Below are 19,742 nucleotides of genomic sequence, written 5' to 3' on the forward strand. Positions count from 1 at the left end.
GTTTTAGACTATATTACCTTTTTTGATACAAATTATTTTTTGGGTATCTCTAAAGTCTAAGGGTCATTTTAAAAAAAAAAAATTTATCCAATTATCTCATGTGGGGGCTCATTTTTTGCGGGATGAGCGGACGGTTTTATTGGCACTATTTTGGGGGCTATATGACTTTTTGATCGCTTGCTATTAAACTTTTTATTATGTAAGGTGACAAAAAAAAACTTTTTTTGCACTTTTTTTTTTTTTTTTTCTTGACCGTGTTAATCTGGGGGGGTTGGTCATGGGGTAGTTTTATAGAGGAGATTATTACCGACGCGGCGATACCTAATATGTCTACTTTTAATAAATTATTTTAGTTTTTTTGGGTGTCTCAGGTCTGAGAACCATTTTTTTTTATCCGATGTCAGTGCTAAATTGGGATATAAATTTAGTACTCCATGGAAGTGTGATACTCCCTGAAGCAACCGTCAATGCAGAGGCCCGGATGATCGGGGCACGTGTCGCACTGAGTAGTCGTGTCCTTCCGTATCCCCCTCCTGCGACACACTCTGCACTTTTTTTGGGTTCGTCCCTTCTTTCCAGTATGGGGGACCACACCTGGAAAGTGTTGGCCAGGGACGATCCGGGCACCTACAGTTCCCGAGGTACTCCGGCCTGCTCTTTCCCGGTCCGAAAAGATCAGGGCCTTGAGGACTGCCTCATAGAACTGGAGGAATGTCCCTGTGCTGCCAGCGCTTCGGGATAGTACAAAAGAGTTGTACATGGCAACCTGCACCAAGTAGACCGCAACTTTTTTGTACCATGCCCGGGTTTTGCACATGGCATTATATGGCTTGAGGACTTGATCAGAGAGATCAACTCCTCCCATATACCGATTGTAGGCGACGATACAATCGGGCTTGAGGACCGTTGCCGCGGTACCTCGCACAGGGACAGGGGTGATGCCGTTACCATGAATTGTGGACAGCATAAGGACATCCCTCTTGTCCTTATACCTGACCAGCAACAGGTTTCCAGTGGTAAGGGCACGGGTCTCACCCCTGGGGATAGGTACCTGGAGGGGGTGGGCAGGGAGGCCGCGTTGATTTTTCCGCACGGTCCCACAAGCGGACGTGGATCTGGCGGCAAGGGACTGGAACAAGGGGATACTGGTATAAAAGTTATCCACGTAAAGGTGGTAACCCTTATCCAGCAGTGGGTACATAAGGTCCCACACAAGTTTCCCGGTAACACCCAGAGTGGGGGGACATTCTGGGGGTTGAATCCGGGAATCTCGCCCCTCGTACACACGAAATTTGTAAGTGTACCCTGAGGTACTCTCACAAATTTTGTATAGCTTTACGCCATACCTCGCCCCGCTTGGAGGGCACATACTGGCGGAAAATGAGTCTCCCCTTGAACGCAATGAGAGACTCATCAACCGCGACCTCCCTTCCAGGTACATAGGCCTCCATGAATTTGGCCCCAAAGTGATCGATGACCGGCCGTATCTTATACAGACGGTCATGGGCAGGATCACCTCGGGGGGGACATGCTGCATTATCGGGAGCGTGTCATGGCTGTACTGTAAAGTGGGGCCTGGTATAGGACGTCCCCACTCCAGTACAGCCTGACACTGGGTTTTTTGACCAGGCCCATATGCAGCACGAGGCCCCAAAATGTCCTCATTTCGGCTGCACTGACCGGCGTCCAGCCACCGGGCCTGGCCAAAAAGGAGCCCGGGTGTTGAGCGACGAACTGTTGGGCGTACAGATTCGTCTGCTCCACCATCAGATTTACCAGTGGGTCACTGAAAAAATGACAAAAAAAGTCATATTCAGTGTAGCCCACTGTGGAAATCTGGATTCCTGATTGGCCTACAAAATCAGGAATCACAGGCTCGTATCGCTCTGGGCTACACCAGACAAGTTCACCGGCAGGGGGCTCCGGTGGATTTAACTGGTGGGCCGGGAAACCAGTACGAGCCCCAGAGCTGCTCGTACTAGTGTGGGCCACAGGGTCCCTAACATGGCGGTCCCCTTGCTCCGCCTGGCGGCGTCTCCGCCGCCTTGGGGGCTCATCATCATCGCTAGATGATGAGGAGGATGCGGATGACAACAGGAATGTGGGGTCATCCTCATCCTCACTGGGACTCTCGGAGTCGGAGGCAAGCTGGGCGTATGCCTCCTCGGCCGAGAACGTCCGGCGGGCCATAGGGGAGTGTGTGTCTGCGTGTATATGTGCGTGTGTGTAACTCTTTATTTTGTGTGCGTGTGTGTGGGGGCACGGGTGTTCACGAACTCACCCTAAAACTAACAGAAAAAAAATAAAATAAACTAACTAAAAAAAATGCAAAAAATGTGGGGAAAAAAAATCAAAACCGCTGATCAACCGTCCGAAGTTGATCAGCGGTGGGGTGTGCGATGCGCTAACAGTGGCCGGACACTAAGTGCCGGCCACAATCAGCGTACACAAAAAAATAAATAAAAAATGCACCCCAAAAAAGGTGGGGGGGGGGCAGGGGGAAGGGGGGGGCAAGTGGCAGCACCCCTGGGGGTCTAGGGTCACACAGCTGTGCTGTGGACCCCAGACACCCTAACTTAGGGTGATGCAATAAAAGTTAGAAAAGTTCAAAAACTAACTTTCCCTTTTTTTTCCCTGCCTAAACCAAACTTTCCCTATGCTGTCCCTATGTACCTGATGGGGGGTGCTGGGGCACAGATCGGGTCCTGGGGGCACAGATCGGGTCCTGGGGGTGCTGGCAGACACACGTGCAGGCAGCTCCTCTCTCCTCCGGCTCCGGAACACAAAAGGAGGAAGAGAGGTGCGCCTGCCTCTTTTGAATTTGCCGCCGGACCGCCCACAGACCAATCAGGAAGCGATCCTGAGTGGTGATGTCACCATCACCACTCAGGATCGCTGGATGGTGATTGGTGGGGTGAAATCACACCACCATCACCATCCTGTTCCGGGTTATCGGGTCTTTAGAGACCCGAACAACCCGGAAACGCAGAAAACCGCAGGTCTGAATTGACCTGCGGTTTTCTGCGATCGCATACATGGGGGGGTCACCGGACCCCCCGGCGCATTTGCCCCAAGTGCCTGCTCAATGATTTGAGCAGGCACGGGGTTCCGATCACCGCCCGCCGCGCGGCCGTGATCGAAAATACACAGGGCGTACATGTACGCCCTGTGTCCTTAAGTACCAGGGCACAAGGGCGTACCTGTACGCCCTATGTCCTTAAGAGGTTAAGGTGAAATAAGGCTGTGTCCTTAAGGAGTTAAGACTAAGCGTCCCCGGCTCCTAGACAACTTATCATGTGACTGCAATTCAGTCACATGATTGGACTCATCACTTTGCACTTGATGCAGCTGATCCATTATCTACTACGATTAAGGGATGCTGACAAGTGCATTTTTCTTGACACAAGAGGGCCAGTTTGCTTCACAAGCCTTAGGGACCTTAAATTATTCGATTATTCAATTGTATTATTAATTTGTATTAGCGTCTATGACCTACCGTATGCACAACTATAACGTAATCCGCCAGTTGGCGGTACATTGCTTATCAGAATACTTTAACATACTCACCCTTTGGTGCGCCTATTTATTTCTCTTATAGCTACATCTCCAGCCTCTGTCTCATCCAAGCATCTCTGTAAATTGAAATCAACACCCGCTTCCCTGGGCTGTGTCTAATCGTCCTTTTTGCTCAGGAAAAATTTAAAGGCAATTATTGGGAACAGATTAAATGTTTCCACTAATTCCCTGTACAATCATTGGTAGTGGTGATAGCTGCATGAACTTATAAATTCATCTCCTCCGTAGGAGGATGGGCAATCACTACTACAAATTCACATTCTGATACAGATTTGTTGTTTCTGGACAGCAGATGCCTGTTTATGTAGAATGATCTACTGTCCAGAAATGATGATTTTTGGAGAACGGCTAAAAAATACAATCCCCCAATGTTTGCTCTTCCTCAGGTGATCAGCAGCACATTTACATCGGACCATTATGAGAAATAAGCGCTTCTACTAATGCTCATTCCCAATAATTGTCTTAGTGAATATCCAGTGTAAAATGACTTTGAATATATTTCCAACTCAGACGTTGATGGTATTTCACAAAGAGATGCCATCAATGTCAGATAGGTGCAGGTCCCACCTCTGCGACCTGCTCCTATCTCCAGAACGAGGCCCTTGAATTGAAGGAGAGCACACTGCGCATGCATGGTGTGTCCTCCATTCACTTCTATGGGAGTTCCAAAAATAGCTGAGCGAACGTGTTCTGCTATTTTCTGAAGTTCTATAGCAGTGAATGAACAGTGCACCCAACATGCATATCCTTCTCTCTATTCACTTTTATAGGAGTGTCGTAAGTAGCTGAGGCAGCACTTTTCCTTTTTTGGAAGTCCCACCAATGGAAGGTGTCTGTGTATGCGCAGCTGCTCTCTGCTCACTTTGGGCATCCCGTTCTGGATATAGTTATGCGTCCCAGGTAAGGTAAGGTATCTCATCCAGCCAACCAGTACTTTGCTCAGTACTGTTAAGGGGCTAGAATCCCCAAAACAGTGCTGTCTACAAATGGATGTCTTTGGTTTGTCTGTTGTAAAATAATTTTCATATATCTCTCTCTCTCTATATATATATATATATATATATATATATATATATATATATATATATATATACACAAGGACAATAAACAAATAAAACAGCATATAACGTCACAAAATGGGGATCATTGTGGGATATGTAAATGAATTACGACTTTAAGTCTTTTGGTTAGATAGCACCATATGTGGTCATACAAGTTTGGTTAACAACTTCCTATCTTCCTGCAAAAATGGTGCGCAAGTCCTGAAACTTCATTGTCATTGCCCATTGTACTAGTGATAAGCATGCTACTATCGTGGAGGAAATTCTAAATATAAAAACAGAGCAGCCATAGAAACTTATATAACTTGGAGGCCACTGGTAGGACTTTCACATTTCCACATAATGAAATATTTAATCTGTAAAGTATCTTTGAGAGTCATGTTTCTATAAATATATTGGAGTGTTATGCAATTTTCTGGTACATAGAATGAATTAATCTGATCCTTGTTTGTTATCTGACTGTCCTGCAGCCATGAAACCGTATGACAAACTATCAAAACAATCTGCACACAACCTAAATGCTGTAATTGTGTCGATCAAGTAGGTATTATCTACTTTTCAAAAGCTTATTGTTGCTGTTGTCCTTTTGTTTCAGACTCCTGTATGACCTCCTCAGGCACAGACTCCAAATATGTGCATGCGACTTTCAGTTAAACTTTTGATCCTCAGTCATGCTGAAGTTCAAACAATATCACTAATCATTAACTTAATGTCAAATGAGTATAAAGCATATTGCAAAGGATTAAGGAATGAAAACTGAAGCCATGAGGACAGGACAATTCTGAAACACCACTAACTGTTTTCTCTTCGATACCAGTCTTCCGTATCACTTACTATGGTTATTAAATAATTTAGATTTCAGTGCAAAATGTCAAGTCTATGGTCCATTAAAACTGAAACTTTACATAGTAATAGCACATAAGTGCTGTAAATAAAAATTTCAACCACTTCAAATAAGGCTAAAATCTTTTATTCGGTCTCGGGTACTGGTTTAGATTTGTATTTTGGGTACTGTTGATTTGGCAGAAATTACTATCTGTCATTCTACATGTATGGTTAACATAGAGTATCTAACAGGTGTCATTGCTTTGTCACAACAGTTCTCTAGTTTTCTTTAACCCTTTTGATACCAGCGCCGTACATATATGACGCTGGTAGCGCTGTGCAAGCATGACACCCGCTCGCGCGTGCAGCGGGCGTCATGGCCGGCAAGTCTCTGCTGTTTCAAACAGCAGAGACCTGCGGCTGATTACCGCAACCAGGAATAATGCCGATCGCGGTAATTGAATGCTTTAGATGCCGTGATCAAGTGAAATCACGGCACCTGAATGCGCAAAAATCCAGCCAATCTCCTTATAGGTCAAAATGAAAAAACATCATTTATAAGGTCATTTGAGCCTTAAAATGATAAAAATAAATAAAAGTAAAAAAATATAAAAAAGAAAAAAATATTAAAGTTTGAATCACCCCCCTTTCCGTATAATAAAAAAAAACAACTAAATACAATAAATATAAATATCCTGCATATCACGGCAACTGAAGACGGCCATAATATTAAAGTAAAAAAATAAACAATACAATGCAGTGAATGGTGTAACGGAAAAAAGGGTCAAAATGGCCAATTTGCAATTTTTTCATTGCTTTTCTTACCCAAAAAAATGAAATAAAATGTGATCCAAAAATCATGCACACTCCAAGATGGCATAAAAAAAAATTATGACATGTCCCGCAAAAAATGAGCCCCTAAACAGCTCAGTAGCTCAGTAGACATAAGTATAAAAAAGTTATGGGGGTCAGAATATGGTGATGTAAAAAAAAAAAAAATTCGCAAAGTTTACATTTATTTTTACATTATTTACACATAAAAAACCTATACATATGGGGTACCGTTGTAATCGTACTGACCCAGAGAATGAAGGGCATGGATCAGTTTTGCCATAAACAAAATGCAGTGGAAACAAAATCCGTAAAAACAGTGGAGGGATTGATTTTTTTTTCCAATTCCACCCCATTTGGAATTTTCTTCCTGCTTCCCACTACATTTTATGAAAGTACAACTTGTCCCGCAAAAAATAAGCCCTCATACAGCTATGTGACTGGAAATATAAAAAGTTATGGCTCACGGAAAATAGGGTAGAAAAATGAAACCGCAAAAAACGAAAAAAAAAAAAAAACCCGGCTGGGTTCACATCTGCGCTTTTAATTCCGGCAGTGTGTTGCGGCGGAGAAACAGACTGCTGGAATTCTCTGTATCCGGCATGTATGCCGGCTTTCAACTGGACAAAAATAAACTGCATGGAGCATATATACTGTATTAGGCCTCTTTCACACGGCCGTTTTTTTTTCCCGTTTACTGGCCGTTTTTTGCGGTCCGTATACGGTCCGTATACGGAACCATTGATTTCAATGGGTCCGCAAAAAAAACGGAATGTGTTCCGTATGCATTACGTTTCCGTTTTTCCGTTTTTCCGTTCCGTTTTAACATAGAACATGTCCTATATTTGGCCGCAAATCACGTTCCGTGGCTCCATTAAAGTCTATGGGTCCGCAAAAAAACGGAATGCATACGGAAGTGCATCCGTATGTCTTCCGTATCCGTTCCGTTTTTGCGGATCCATCTATTGAAAATGTTATGCCCAGCCCCAATTTTTGCTATGAAATTACTGTATACTGTATTTGCCATACGGAAAAACGGAACGGAAAAACGGAACGGAAACGGAAACACAACGGAAACAAAAAACGGAACAACGGATCCGTTTAAAACGGACCGCAAAACACTGAAAAAGCCATACGGTCGTGTGCAATAGGCCTTAGAAGGTGGCTGGATCCTCGTCAGATAGGAATCCGGCGATGCGCAGTGGTATGCGGCTGTGCTGGATATGGTAAACTCTTTTAGAACAGAGTTTAAAAGCCCAGATGTGAACCGAGCCCAATTCAGTCTCTAGATAAATGAAAGGGCCTCTTCGAGCAACACTACAGCCCTAATGCTCATTATACCCCCCCCCCCCCCTTAGCTTTGATTGACAAGCCTTATAGCCCTGTGTCATGGTGCCTGCCGCTGTAACACACTGATAATCATTGGTGGTCCAGTGCTGCCCACAGCTTCATGGGAAAGTAAGTATAGGATGGAACGGTAAGAATAATCTCCTTCCTGCACAGCGCTTGTTCTGCCCCCACCAATGACTCCATACAGGATATATAGCATTTGACCACCAATGATTTGTCAGTGTGTTACAAGGGCTGACATAATTACACAGGGCTATTAGCTCTGTCAATCAAAACTGAGGGGGGAGTATAATGAGTACTAGGGGCATAGCTTTAGCGGCGTTTAAATGCTACAGCCCGCCCCTAGGTGCTTTAACTGCTGATTTGCATAAAGATAATTTCTAATTTCTCCACAACCATGCCAGCTACAAGGCAAAGAAATATATTGTTTTCTACAGAATGATCAACCCTATCATGTCAATTGCCTGGTTTAAGGAGGTCCCCATGATGTCATCCGCAGTACTTCCTCATAGGCTTCAGGCCTAGTGGCTTGAACAGGGAGAACACTGTGAACTGATAGGGTTTTAGGCTAGGGGCCACAGAAAAGGTTCCTTTAGGAGCTGCATACGGCCTGGCCGCTGCGTGTTTCAGACCTCTGGTCTGTTATCACGTTGTCTACTTAGTAATGTGGTGCAGGTTATTGTAGAATTCAAGTGAATGGGATGTTTATGCAGTACCCTGCACCATCACTACTAAATAGACAATGAGAAGGTAGAAAGACCGTTGTAATTATTCAAACTGGTAGACAGCAGGGTCAGATTCCCACAGTCTGATACTGAGGACCTCATCAATATTAGAAAATCCCTGAAAAATCTCTTAGCGGCCTGTAGCATCAGTGTAGTTTATTTGATTGAAGTACATCACTGATTATGCAAATATTGGTGTTTTGATTCTTTTGTAGATCTCTAGATATTTCTTTCTATTTTATCTTCAAAATATTTCTTTTGAGTTTAGATCTTGAAGTGCCTTTGATGACTTGCATTTAATATGAAGTTTATTTCTTCACAGTTACCGTCTAGCTCCAAAGTTTCACTTCCCGATCCAGTTTGATGATGTGTACAACGTAGTTACATTTTTTCTGCAAGAAAAGGTTCTAGAAAAGTATTCTGTAGATCCCAGTCGTATTGCAGTATCTGGAGACAGTGCTGGAGGAAACTTAGCTGCTGCTGTAGCACAAATGGTAAGACTGCAAAGATACATTATTTGCCAGTTTCCAGTGTTATCTCTGTAATGGTTTTTATTACTTTGGCCTTTATGCATAGTGTTGTATTAGAAATGTGTGTTATATGGTTCCATAATAGGATGCCTATAGCTTGCTATTGAAGAATTCTGTACTTCTGGGTGCTTCTGTGAAGGCACATGTAGTAGAGGGTTTCCTTTCTTCTCATGGATGGTATGAAAAATAATTGTGGCATGCTCCATCACATTCTGCATTCTCTATTTGGTTTCAATCACAGGAATGGAATGCTTTAAAGGGGAAATCTAATCCAAAGGTTCTTCTATGTCATTGATACATTGGTGAAGTTTGTGATCTCAGTCCAGCATTGATTTCTAAATGCCCCTAAAGGAAGCTTAAAGGGATAGTGTCAACAGGAAATAACATGTTTAAATAAAATCTTTAGGGTAAACATATTTTGAAAATTGGTGGTGATTTTTTTTTCTATTTCATTTTTAATGCCATGATTAAATAAAAAAATTCCTAAAATCCTTCAGTTTTCTTACTGGCTACTAGGGCTAGTTCCACAGGGTGCAGCTACCTGATACCAGCTGGCCCCATTCACTATAATGCACACATCGTTTTTTGTCCAGCCATTTTGTGGGCTGTGGCTGGATCTCTGCTGGCCCGATTATAGTGAATGAGGCCGGACGGCGATGTCGTAACTTCCAGCAATGCCGGAATGTAGAGAGATCCAGCGGGCTGTTCACTGCCAAATCTAATCTAATCTAGCCTAATATTTGGTCGAAAAATTCTGGTTCTGTATGTATGTCTTTTCTACAGTCATCTCATTATCATTACAGAGTAGGTATCTAATATACAGTACAGACCAAAAGTTTGGACACACCTTCTCATTCAAAGAGTTTTCTTTATTTTCATGACTATGAAAATTGTAGATTCACACTGAAGGCATCAAAACTATGAATTGACACATGTGGAATTATATACATAACAAACAAGTGTGAAACAACTGAAAATATGTCATATTCTAGGTTCTTCAAAGTAGCCACCTTTTGCTTTGATTACTGCTTTGCACACTCTTGGCATTCTCTTGATGAGCTTCAAGAGGTAGTCCCCTGAAATGGTTTTCACTTCACAGGTGTGCCCTGTCAGGTTTAATAAGTGGGATTTCTTGCCTTATAAATGGGGTTGGGACCACCGGGTTGCATTGAGGAGAAGTCAGGTGGATACACAGCTGATAGTCCTACTGAATAGACTGTTAGAATTTGTATTATGGCAAGAAAAAAGCAGCTAAGTAAAGAAAAACTAGTGGCCATCATTACTTTAAGAAATGAAGGTCAGTCAGTCAGCCGAAAAATTGGGAAAACTTTGAAAGTAAGGGCTATTTGACCATGAAGGAGAGTGATGGGGTGCTGCGCCAGATGACCTGGCCTCCACAGTCACCGGACCTGAACCCAATCGAGATGGTTTGGGGTGAGCTGGACCGCAGAGTGAAGGCAAAAGGGCCAACAAGTGCTAAGCATCTCTGGGAACTCCTTCAAGACTGTTGGAAGACCACTTCAGGTGACTACCTCTTGAAGCTCATCAAGAGAATGCCAAGAGTGTGCAAAGCAGTAATCAAAGCAAAAGGTGGTTACTTTGAAGAACCTAGAATATGACATATTTTCAGTTGTTTCACACTTGTTTGTTATGTATATAATTCCACATGTGTTAATTCATAGTTTTGATGCCTTCATAGTCATGAAAATAAAGAAAACTCTTTGAATGAGAAGGTGTGTCCAAACTTTTGGTCTGTACTGTAGAAAGCTGAGTGTGTGTATGTATGTATGTATGTCTGCTAAAGTAATCTGCACCGTTGCATTTCCAATCATCAAATTTGGCACACAGGTACATCGGGTGTCCAGGAAAGTTTTAGACCGGGTCTTAGCTCTCTAACACGTACCGTTCCTGAGATATTCCCCAAAAATGCAAATATGACACCATCACATGACCTACATTAGCCAATAGAAACTTGCAGGTCTTTCTCCTCATATCCCATCTGCCATACACACGGTCACATGACCCTTATCAGTCAATAGAAGCTCGCAGGCCCTTAGTCTCCACATACACACAGTTTTCCACCAGGTTTCCATAACAACCCAGCCATTTTTCTTCACTGCTGTAGGTCAGCTTTAAAGGGGAAGGGCACTGTGGATGACACTGTTAAGGGAGCAAAGTGCTGTTGAGGTTACAGTTAAGGGGGCAGGCTGCTGTGGAGGTCACAGTTAAGGGGACGGTCCGCTATGGAGGTCATTTTTAAGCGACTGGGTACTGTAGAGGTCACATGTTAAGGGAATGGAGCTCTGTTAACGCGATGGGTTACTGTGAAGGTTACAAATAAAGGGCCAGCAATCATAGAGGTCACAAATAAAGGGGTGGTCGCAGTGGAGGCTATTTTTAAGGGGGCAGCTGCTGTGGAGGTCACTGTTAAGGGGGTGGGCTATTGTGGAAATCACTGTTAAGGAGAGGGGGTACTGTGGAGGTCACTAATAATAAAGGGGTGGCCGCTGTGGATGTCACTGTTAAAGGGGAAGGCCCTGTGGATGTTATTGTTAAAGGGGCAGGCACAGTGGAGGTCACTGCTAAGGAAGGAGGGGACTGTGGAAGCCACTATTAAAGGGGTATTGTGAGGTCACTGTTAATGCAGCGGGGTACTGTGAGGTCACTGTCAAGAGAGCGGGGTAGGTACAGTGGAGGTCACTGTTAAGGGAGCTGGGTACTGTGGCAGTCATTGTTAAAGGGGCAGTCGCTGTGGAGGTCTCTGTTAAGGGGGCCGGGAATGGTGGAGCTCACAGTTAAGGGGACTGTAACCTATGGTCAGTGTTAAGGGGCGGGTGCTGTAGAGTTCACTGTTAAGGAGGCGGGCTCCTGTGGAGGTCACGGTCAAAGGGGTGAGATGCTGTGGAACTCACTGTTAAAGGCGCAGGCTGCTGTGAATGTCAAAGTTATGGGGGTGGGCTGCTGTGGAGGATCCATTTTAAGGAGGCGGGGCACTGTGGGGGGGGGTCAGTATTAAGGGGTGGATGGCTGTGGAGGTCACTGTTTTAGTGGATACTTTCGATATCTTTTAACGACACACACAAACATTAAATAAAATAGATGAAATATACCTGTGCGAAGCCGGATCCTTCTGCTAGTTGTCTATATATGGAAAACATAGGATCCTCCATTCACAATGAGTGATGGTCACTGCTTATCTACTTCCAGTCCAAGTACAGTGACTTCTGCACAAGTCACAGAGCATGCCTAGAAAACTGTCCCATAGAAGTCAGTGAATCCTCTCCAGAACATTGTGTCTATAATGCATAGTGGCTGTTTTAACCCTTTCAGCCCCGAACACTTTTCATTTTAGCATTTTTGTTTTTCACTCCCTGCATTTCCAGGGCCATAACCTGTGAGGGCTTATTTTTTTGCGGGACAAGTTGATCTTTATAATTGCACTAATATTTAATATTGCAAAATATTGCAAAAATTCTGAATTGGGTGAAAGTGAGGAAAAAAAACACATAATTCCACAACAGTTTTATGGGTTTGTTTTTATGGGGTTCCCTATGCAGTAAAACTGACCTGTTACTTTCATTCTCCAGGTTAGTAAGATTATGGCAATATTACATATGAATAGTTTTTCAAGTGTTGCAATGATGAAAAAATAATTAAAAACATATTTTTTTATTTTTGTTGCAATATTCTGACCCCCATAACTTTTTGTAGTTATGTGTGAGGGCTCATTTCTTGCGGAACGAAATGCACATTTCATTTATACCATTTTGTTGTGTGATTTCACTTTCTACTTTATTTGTGGGTGGTGAAGAGACCAAAAAAAACAGCGTATGGGACATTTTTTTTCCGTTTTGACGTTTGCCATATGGGAAAAATATTTTTTGATTTTTATAGTACGGGTGTTTTTGCACATGGCGAATGGTGATGTCCATGATGTGCATTTTTTTTTTATTGTCTGTGTATTTTTATTTTCCTTTCAGGGGAAGGGGAAGTGATATGAATATTTTTTTGGAACATTTATTTTTTTTAACACTTTTTTTTTTCTTTATAGTTCCCATACAGAACTATAACAAGCAGTCATCAGATTGCTTCCCTCTTACACTCCAATGCATTAGCATTGGAGTGTATGGGAAATAGTTTTCTTACAGGCTCTCCATAGGAAAAGGCAGGCTCTGCATAGGAACTAATGTGCGGCAGCCTCTTGTCACTCTGGAGGACAGAGGCTGACGCACAATGCTTCTGGCTCCCCTGATCCTCACCAAAGGAATCAGAGCACACCAGGAATAGCATGTTTCTGGGTTTTTACAAGTCCAGATGCCCTGGTCATGTTTGACCACGCCATCTGAAGGGTTAAAAGTTAGTGATCGGCATTATCGCCAGTAGCAGACCTTAAGTTCTGGTGTCTGTTTAAAACGTGTACGATGCTGGTTGGGAAGGGCATTAAAAGACAGAAACATGCAATGCGACAATAAACTGTAATATAAAGTACAAAATTGCGTAATAATAACAAGTGCTACACTATAAGTGCGAGATACTTGGCAAATCGTTTTGTACAAAATTATTTGAGCCCGTCTGCCGAGCGTCAAGGCGATCTCTGTTAGACGGGTTCCTACGCTAAATTCTACCTGTTAGGTGCCATGACGGCTACCATACACTTCAGGGAGTGTAGGTTCCACGTACCTGCATTGTATACTACCTGTTAGGTGCCATGACAGCTACCATACACTTCAGGGAGTGCAGGTTACACAGCAGGCCCACTCCACGACACCACCGGCGCCAAATGGCTACCAAGGATTGCAGTGAGAGTCCACAAACTATCTCACTCCTGGTGCCATGGCTTCAGTGAGTGAGGGGGAGCAGGCCTGACTATGTACTAACACTAATTAAAATCAGCCTATAGGGCAAACAGGATGGTCAGGAGTGCAGGACTGAGGAGGCAGCCACACCTCCAGTACAAACTGCAAAGAAAAGCCAAAAAAGGGGGTCAGTCAGCACTTACTAAACCGCAGTAGCACATTGCTATGGCAGGGAACAACATTAAAAGACAGAAACATGCAATGCGACAATAAACTGTAATATAAAGTACAAAATTGCGTAATAATAACAAGAGCTACACTATAAGTGCGAGATACTTGGCAAATCGTTTTGTACAAAATTATTTGAGCCCGTCTGCCGAGCGTCAAGGCGATCTCTGTTAGACGGGTTCCTACGCTAAATTCTACCTGTTAGGTGCCATGACGGCTACCATACACTTCAGGGAGTGCAGGTTACACAGCAGGCCCACTCCACGACACCACCGGCGCCAAATGGCTACCAAGGATTGCAGTGAGAGTCCACAAACTATCTCACTCATGGTGCCATGGCTTCAGTGAGTGAGGGGGAGCAGGCCTGACTATGTACTAACACTAATTAAAATCAGCCTATAGGGCAAACAGTACAGTACAAACTGCAAAGAAAAGCCAAAAAAGGGGGTCAGTCAGCACTTACCAAACCGCAGTAGCACATTGCTATGGCAGGGAACAACATTAATTACATTATTACAGTTTATTGTCGCATTGCATGTTTCTGTCTTTTAATGTTGTTCCCTGCCATAGCAATGTGCTACTGCGGTTTGGTAAGTGCTGACTGACCCCCTTTTTTGGCTTTTCTTTGCAGTTTGTACTGGAGGTGTGGCTGCCTCCTCAGTCCTGCACTCCTGACCATCCTGTTTGCCCTATAGGCTGATTTTAATTAGTGTTAGTACATAGTCAGGCCTGCTCCCCCTCACTCACTGAAGCCATGGCACCAGGAGTGAGATAGTTTGTGGACTCTCACTGCAATCCTTGGTAGCCATTTGGCGCCGGTGGTGTCGTGGAGTGGGCCTGCTGTGTAACCTGCACTCCCTGAAGTGTATGGTAGCTGTCATGGCACCTAACAGGTAGTATACAATGCAGGTACGTGGAACGTACACTCCCTGAAGTGTATGGTAGCCGTCATGGCACCTAACAGGTAGAATTTAGCGTAGGAACCCGTCTAACAGAGATCGCCTTGACGCTCGGCAGACGGGCTCAAATAATTTTGTACAAAACGATTTGCCAAGTATCTCGCACTTATAGTGTAGCACTTGTTATTATTACGCAATTTTGTACTTTATATTACAGTTTATTGTCGCATTGCATGTTTCTGTCTTTTAATGTTGTTCCCTGCCATAGCAATGTGCTACTGCGGTTTGGTAAGTGCTGACTGACCCCCTTTTTTGGCTTTTCTTTGCAGTTTGTACTGGAGGTGTGGCTGCCTCCTCAGTCCTGCACTCCTGACCATCCTGTTTGCCCTATAGGCTGATTTTAATTAGTGTTAGTACATAGTCAGGCCTGCTCCCCCTCACTCACTGAAGCCATGGCACCAGGAGTGAGATAGTTTGTGGACTCTCACTGCAATCCTTGGTAGCCATTTGGCGCCGGTGGTGTCGTGGAGTGGGCCTGCTGTGTAACCTGCACTCCCTGAAGTGTATGGTAGCTGTCATGGCACCTAACAGGTAGTATACAATGCAGGTACGTGGAACCTACACTCCCTGAAGTGTATGGTAGCCGTCATGGCACCTAACAGGTAGAATTTAGCGTAGGAACCCGTCTAACAGAGATCGCCTTGACGCTCGGCAGACGGGCTCAAATAATTTTGTACAAAACGATTTGCCAAGTATCTCGCACTTATAGTGTAGCACTTGTTATTATTACGCAATTTTGTACTTTATATTACAGTTTATTGTCGCATTGCATGTTTCTGTCTTTTAATGTTGTTCCCTGCCATAGCAATGTGCTACTGCGGTTTGGTAAGTGCTGACTGACCCCCTTTTTTGGCTTTTCTTTGCAGTTTGTACTGGAGGTGTGGCTGCCTCCTCAGTCCTGCACTCCTGACCATCCTGTTTGCCCTATAGGCTGATTTTAATTAGTGTTAGTACATAGTCAGGCCTGCTCCCCCTCACTCACTGAAGCCATGGCACCAGGAGTGAGATAGTTTGTGGACTCTCACTGCAATCCTTGGTAGCCATTTGGCGCCGGTGGTGTCGTGGAGTGGGCCTGCTGTGTAACCTGCACTCCCTGAAGTGTATGGTAGCTGTCATGGCACCTAACAGGTAGTATACAATGCAGGTACGTGGAACGTACACTCCCTGAAGTGTATGGTAGCCGTCATGGCACCTAACAGGTAGAATTTAGCGTAGGAACCCGTCTAACAGAGATCGCCTTGACGCTCGGCAGACGGGCTCAAATAATTTTGTACAAAACGATTTGCCAAGTATCTCGCACTTATAGTGTAGCACTTGTTATTATTACGCAATTTTGTACTTTATATTACAGTTTATTGTCGCATTGCATGTTTCTGTCTTTTAATGTTGTTCCCTGCCATAGCAATGTGCTACTGCGGTTTGGTAAGTGCTGACTGACCCCCTTTTTTGGCTTTTGGTTGGGAAGGGGTTAAACATATCTCTAAATACTGTTAACAGCAGCTCAAAAATTATGTCTGCCGCCACAGTCTTGCATAGAAAACAGCTTTAAAACTAATTAGAATATAATAAACAGATTAGAATAAAGGTTGTTCTCTGGTTTTAATTGCCAGATTAAATGTATATGTGCCATGCTCACTTTAAACTCTCCTGGCACTGATAACAAAAATCTTTTGGTAATGGACATCTTGTTTTAAAATACACGTGTAGCAAGCACCACCAATACGCAAATGGTGTGCTACTCTATTAGACTATTATGCTATTTGAGAAGTGCGTCTTTCGAATATACTTCGTTTTAGACTTCAAGCTAGACAAATTATGTGTTGCATGTTGACACGATTCTCGAATAGAGTATCTTTTAATCAAAATATTTTACAAATATGGGATAACCTTGAAATAAAGCCTTCAAAGCTGTGAAGTAACCATAAGTGTGTATTATATTACACTGTAGTTACTGGATAAAGAGTTATTCATATCAATAGCAAATTGCTTACACTTTTGTGTCAGATTTTCAGTAACAGAAACCTCAGTGCCTGCAGGGGGCAAAGTGGGGGAAACTACTGTATGGGGGCAATTTGGGTTAAATTACTATGTGGGGGATCCCTTGCATAATAATTTGCCCCCACATAGTAATCCCTCCCATAATAATTTTCCCCCACACAGTATACCACCATATTATTTTTTCTCTACATAGTAATTTGCCCCTAATGTACTCTCTTTAAATGTCCTCCTGTGGTTCCCCCATATTCCTCAAAGTTAGCACATAAAATAAAAAAAATTAAAAAAGCTAAACACTCACCTATGTCCAGGCGCACGATGGCAGGAGCGCACACTTCACTGTGCTGCGTCCTGGCACAGGCGCGCGCGATGACATCATCATGCATGCCTGCGCTGGGATTTCACTACCGCATAGGCTTCAGGCCTACTAGGCCTGAAGCCTATGGCGATGATCGGCAGTGGAACTATGCACTCCGGTGCCCCACCGCAGTATGTGGGCGTCCTCTATCTGCATTGATGGAAGCGCTCACTGCTTCTGGCACCTCCTGAGAGCCGGCACCTGGGGCACGCCACTGCTGCATACTTCAGTTATTTGGTCAGTTTTGGCCCCGTGACTGCCCAAATAGGTGAAGTATCAACTCAGCCTTTGGCCTCCTGCACACAAACGTATGTGTTCTGTTCCGTGCACTGGGGACCGCAATTTGCGGTCTCCAATGCACAGAGAACGTTTGTGCGGCCTCTGGGATGGTTTCAGACCCATTTAACTTGAATGGGTCCATGATCCGCCCGTTCCGATAAAAGATAGAGCAAGTTCTATCTTTTTGTGGAACGGAAGTACGGAACGGAACCCCACAGAAGCACTCCGTAGTGCTTCTGTAGGGTTCCGTTCCATGCTTCTGTTCCGCACCATTCTGCATTTCCGGATTCACTTGAATGGGTCCGCATCCATGATGCAGAATGCACACGGAACGGTGTCTGTTTATTGTAGATCCGCATATGAGGTCCGCAATACGGAAACGGAACACCTATGTTCGTGTGCAGGAGGCCTTACAGGTCGATGTTAGCGTCAAGAAGAAGCGCAGTCCCTTTGCACCCTCGTCTGCTGATTCCACATAGATGTCTACAGAACCTGTTCTATTAAACGCTTATACAAGTAGAGCCCCCCTGACAGAGTGGAGAAGGTGTCAGCAGTAAGTTTGTGTTGACGTCACTGATTAATTTGCCCTTACTCTCATCCATCAGAACAATAACCCACAAAAAACTGATCCTGTCTGTGGAGCATACGCCTTCACTCGGTCAGCATTTGCTCAATAATCCATCAGTTTTGCTAATGCTCAAAAAAAACAGGAGTGGATCTAAAACAGCAATGAATGGAATATTTGCATGTCTTCTGTGTTTTGTACCCACTCCTGCTTTTGGCTACCAAATCATAAGCCAATTCTGATGGGACCATACAGGCCTTACAGCTGCTACACAGACAGGATCCGTTGTGCGTCTCATTTTTCCTTCCCTCTGACAGATCAGAAGAAGGGTCAAATAAATGATGATGTCAGCCAGGCCGAAAGACAAAATAGTGGACCCAGTCATAAAGTGGGGAGGGTGGGAACAACATGAGAAGTCCACAGAGTGGACCTATGACATAGTGGTGAGGTGGAAGCAGTATGAGGAGACCACAGAGAGGCACAATGACAGGGTCTGGAGGTGACGGCAGTATGAAGAGGCCACAGAGCGTTCTCGTATACTCACATACAACTGTAGAAGTGAACTGAGAATATATTTTTCTTTTTGTACTGAAATAGGCCACTAAACGCTTTTACCGCAAATAACTGCAACAGTGAACTGCATATATATTTTCCTTTTTGTACTGAAATACGTCACTAAACGCTTTCACCACATATAACTGCAGAAGTGAACCGCATATATATTTTCCTTTTTGTACTGAAATAGGCCACCAAACGCTTTCACCACATATAACTGCAGAAGTGAACTGTGTATATATTTTCCTTTTTGTAGTGAAATAGGCCACTAAACGCTTTTACCACATATACCTGCAGAAGTGAACTGCGTATATATTTTTCTTTTTCCACAGATATAAGCCACTAAATGCTTTTCAACATAGCACTTGCACCCCAGGAACAAATTGCTGAAATGACAGAGCTGTTTAATGGCTATTTGGATCCCCAAATAATGTTTTTTTGCACTTGTAAATTGCTTTTTTTTCACTACAAGGTTTTTCCTATCAGTCCCTAGCGCCTTTTCACGTCTGTGTCTGCACTCAGAACACTGGAAAATGTCTGAATCCAAGATGGCTGAGTTATTCCTATTTGAAGGGCTGTGACAACACAGGACTGGCTGGCTGCTGATTGGCTGCATGCATGGCATTATTGGTCATCCCACCTTCCCAGAGTTCCTTGCCTCATGACCTTACATGTGTAGCCGCCATTTTAGGAAAAATTGTGATTCATTACCACGAATCGCGAGGAAATTTGCATTAGTTGCAAATCAAATTTTTTATGAAATTTGGATCGAATTCCACTTCGTCAGCTTCGATTTACTCATCTCTAGTTACAATAATAGTCAAATAAAAGTAGAATTAAATGAATTACACAAAAAAAACTATTGCCTACATTCTAACAGATTGAAAAATCACCTGTTAGAAAATGAAAATGTTTTTTCATTGATGCTTGTCTAAGAAATGGACCTTAAAACCGGTTCCCTTCAACTATATGGGGGCTTGCCGGTCCATGATAAGGGACAAAAGAGAACATATTCAATTTTTTTATGTCTGTTAGTCACTGTTCATAAAAAAAAAAATGGCCATGTAAATAACCCCTTAGACTACTATTGTTCTTAAAATAGACTTGCG

General features: G+C 43.6%; 1 protein-coding gene across 2 annotated transcripts in view; it reads left to right on the top strand.

Annotated features, from left to right (window-relative positions):
- LOC120997812 (arylacetamide deacetylase-like) overlaps positions 1-19,742 on the top strand; it is a 104,608-nt gene that overhangs the window by 81,568 nt on the left and 3,298 nt on the right. For both annotated transcript variants that reach the window (XM_040428103.1, XM_040428104.1), the window contains 2 exons: positions 5,108-5,177; positions 8,691-8,862. In XM_040428103.1, coding sequence (XP_040284037.1) covers positions 5,108-5,177; positions 8,691-8,862 — 242 coding nt within the window. The remainder of the gene's footprint in view (positions 1-5,107; positions 5,178-8,690; positions 8,863-19,742) is intronic.

Source organism: Bufo bufo, chromosome 4 (genome assembly GCF_905171765.1).
Source record: "Bufo bufo chromosome 4, aBufBuf1.1, whole genome shotgun sequence".
In the NCBI taxonomy this organism is placed as follows: Eukaryota; Metazoa; Chordata; class Amphibia; order Anura; family Bufonidae; genus Bufo; species Bufo bufo.